Source organism: Oratosquilla oratoria, chromosome 12, assembly GCF_046742065.1.
Source record: "Oratosquilla oratoria isolate Oo_2021 chromosome 12, ASM4674206v1, whole genome shotgun sequence".
Classification (NCBI taxonomy): Eukaryota; Metazoa; Arthropoda; class Malacostraca; order Stomatopoda; family Squillidae; genus Oratosquilla; species Oratosquilla oratoria.
Genome location: NC_134788.1, coordinates 39,542,998 through 39,546,421, shown reverse-complemented (window position 1 = coordinate 39,546,421; position 3,424 = coordinate 39,542,998). Strand labels below are relative to the sequence as shown.

At 47.4% G+C, this 3,424-nt stretch overlaps 1 protein-coding gene across 1 annotated transcript; it reads right to left on the bottom strand.

Moving 5' to 3' along the window:
- Positions 1 to 1,361: 1,361 nt before the first annotated feature.
- Positions 1,362 to 3,159, bottom strand: LOC143030696 (uncharacterized). Its single transcript, XM_076193880.1, has 2 exons — positions 2,599 to 3,159; positions 1,362 to 2,357 (listed from the first exon to the last, which is right to left on the bottom strand). Exons 1-2 carry the CDS (start codon positions 3,000 to 3,002, stop codon positions 2,048 to 2,050), a joined length of 714 nt encoding a protein of 237 aa, XP_076049995.1. The 5' UTR covers positions 3,003 to 3,159; the 3' UTR covers positions 1,362 to 2,047.
- Positions 3,160 to 3,424: the final 265 nt, after the last annotated feature.

The following is a 3,424-nucleotide window of genomic DNA, read 5'->3' as shown; positions in this document are numbered from 1 at the left end:
GGATTGATCATGGCGCCATAGGATCGTCTCGTGACGTCACAGGGACACAAATTGACGTCATAGGACTACATGGTGACGTCAATTTATCACAATGACGTCATCATACCGTGACATCACTGAGTCACAGTGAGCGTTGAAATAAATTTTGACATGGTAAAATTCTGGACCATCATGACTGTAGATTAAATTAAGTTGAATAGGAAAAGTCATGTTCATTTCGACCTAAGTCACAGTGAGCGTCGAAATTAATTTTAACATGGTAAAATTCTCGACCATCATGACTGTAGATTAAATTAAGTTGAATAGGAAAAGTCATGTTCATGTTGACCTGAGTCACAGTGGGCGTTGAATTAGTTTAACATGGTAAAATTCTTGACCATCATGACTACAGATTAGCTTAAGTTGAATAGGAAAAGTCATGGTCATTTCGACCTAAGTCACAGTGAGCGTCGAAATTAATTTTAACATGGTAAAATTCTCGACCATCATGACTGTAGATTAAATTAAGTTGAATAGGAAAAGTCATGTTCATGTTGACCTGAGTCACAGTGGGCGTTGAATTAGTTTAACATGGTAAAATTCTTGACCATCATGACTACAGATTAGCTTAAGTTGAATAGGAAAAGTCATGGTCATTTCGACCTAAGTCACAGTGAGCGTCGAAATTAATTTTAACATGGTAAAATTCTCGACCATCATGACTGTAGATTAAATTAAGTTGAATAGAAAAAGTCATGTTCATGTCGACCTGAGTCACAGTGGGCGTTGAATTAGTTTAACATGGTAAAATTCTTGACCATCATGACTACAGATTAGCTTAAGTTGAATAGGAAAAGTCATGGTCATTTCGACCTAAGTCACAGTGAGCGTCGAAATTAATTTTAACATGGTAAAATTCTCGACCATCATGACTGTAGATTAAATTAAGTTGAATAGGAAAAGTCATGTTCATGTCGACCTGAGTCACAGTGGGCGTTGAATTAGTTTAACATGGTAAAATTCTTGACCATCATGACTACAGATTAGCTTAAGTTGAATAGGAAAAGTCATGGTCATTTCGACCTAAGTCACAGTGAGCGTCGAAATTAATTTTAACATTGTAAAATTCTCGACCATCATGACTGTAGAATAAATTAAGTTGAATAGGAAAAGTCATGTTCATGTCGACCTGAGTCACAGTGGGCGTTGAATTAGTTTAACATGGTAAAATTCTTGACCATCATGACTACAGATGAGCTTAAGTTGAATAGGAAAAGTCATGGTCATTTCGACCTAAGTCACAGTGAGCGTCGAAATCAATTTTAACATGGTAAAATTCTCGACCATCATGACTGTAGATTAGCTCAAGTTGAATAGGAAAAGTCATGTCCATTTCCACCTGAGTCACGGTGAGCGTCGAAATTAATTTCAACATGGTAAAATTCTCGACCATCATGACTGTAGATTAGCTCAAGTTGAATAGGAAAAGTCATGGTCATTTCGACCTGAGTCACAGTGAGCGTTGAAATTAATTTCAACATGGTAAAGTTCTTGACCATCATGACTATAGATTAGCTTAAGTTGAATAGGAGAAGTCATGTCCATTTCGACCTGTTTTTTTTTTTTTTTTTTTTACTTATATCGATATCAATATCAATATATATATATATATTCATTTATTTATTTATTTTTTATAAAAATAATATTGTACAATTCACATAGTGCATAAATTCTATGTAGAATATTGTATCTTGCTCAGCGGTTCCTGGGCCTTCCCCTACCCCTCGGTCGCCCTTTGCCCCCCCTTCTTTTGCGAAGAGGGGTGGAGCCGTTCCCATGGCGACACATGGGACAGGGGTGATCGAGTGGTAGAGATACCGTGTCCTGAAGGAAGTTGCTGATGCCCAGCCCCCGAGGTCCTGCACCCGTTCCACAGAGTGGGTGCGGAGAAACGCCAGCGATGCCGCGAGGCCTCTGATGTTGTGGGCGTGGGGGGCATGGCCCGGGTCGGCCTTCCGGTGCCCTGTTGGTGGTGTCAGCTAGCCAAGACAGGAAGTCCAGAACTGTGCTAGCGGAGATGGTCACTATCGCGTGTCTCCGAAGGAAGTCCTGGAATCTCCGGTTGGGAGGGTTGTTGGATCTGGATGACGGTCGGGACCGTAGCGAAGACGCGGTCTGTCGCTTCCTGGTCGAACAGACCACGGGAAAGGGGAGCTGCTCTCACCACGCCCCGGCGAGCTATCTCCGGGGCCGACCGCGCTGCAGACTGACGAGCTGCCAGACGAGCCGCGGTGAAGGCCCTCGCTGCTGGGGGTAGGGCTGATGACGCCATGTTGGCTGTACCCTCTGCCACGGTAGAGAGTGCCGCCAGGGTGTCTCTGCATACAGAAAACACGCGAATCAAATTAGTAGGGCGAGAAGGATCCCGATCCCCGGAGGGTGTAATAAAGTCACATCGCTCAATTGTAGAACGTATAACATATGCGAAGCCGAGGTCGTTTCCGAACGACCTCGTCCTCGGGCGCTAGTCAAGAGGCTCCGTCCTGGGTGAAGACGCTACCCGAGCGTCTCTCGCCAGGACAGGTCTGGACCCTCTATAGATTGAAATATCCCACTCACCTCAATTCTTCCCGCGGGAAGTCCTCAAAGCTCGTGGCGAGCGTCGTCAGCCAGTTCCTCATCATCGCCATTGCCGTGACGGTCGAGATGGTAGAGGCAAGGTCTTGTCTGGTCGAGGCCTCCGTCGTCAGCAACTTAGCCTCCGGTTCACTAAGTTGCTGGGGGAGGGCGGGGTCCCTGCCCGAGTGCCACAAGCAATCGCGCAGGCCCTCCGGCGCGAAGGGTGGTGGCAGGACGACGGGGAATGATGAAGGGATATGCCGTCGAGGAGGAACCGTCTTGGGTTGGTCTTGGGCCCGCTCGAGAGCAGGGATGTCTAAGGCTTTCTCCCCTTTCTCCTGCGGGAACCAGGCGTTTGGGGAGAGTGCTACCGCCGGTGAGTCCCCCGACCTGTCGACAAACATATGCCCATCAGGGTTTAAACGAGGGTTCTCCAGGAGAGCACCTAATGCGTCCAGAGTGTTAGAGGTGGAAATCCTGGAGGGCGTGGAGGCCGGGGCGGAGAGGGGTCGAATCTTATATAGAACCTTAGCCCCCTCCGCGTCGTTGGCCCACTTTAGGATAACGTCATCTCTCCTCCTCCAGCCCTCCAGTAGCGAGTAGTCGGGAGACCAGGCCACTAGCTTGTGATCTTCTCCAAACGAGTACTCCCAGGACCGGGGAAGGTCACACCATGAGAAGGGGTGAACTCAAGAGTCCGTCATGGTAGGAGGATAAGGTAAAGAAGAACTGTAGTGGTCCTCCACCCCGTCCAACCCGACGGACGTCTGATTGGGGGGTTCCTCCTGAGAGGGGCCTTCTAGTCCTATACCTGTCGCCGGCACGG

What these genes read in the sequence shown, in the direction of transcription:
- LOC143030696 (XM_076193880.1), bottom strand. Translation starts at nt 3,002, where the DNA reads ATGTTTGTCGACAGGTCGGGGGACTCACCGGCGGTAGCACTCTCCCCA. An exon ending in TTCCCGCGGGAAGAATTGAG is followed by an intron (nt 2,358 to 2,598) that starts GTGAGTGGGATA and finishes TTCTGTATGCAG; the next exon opens with AGACACCCTGGCGGCACTCT.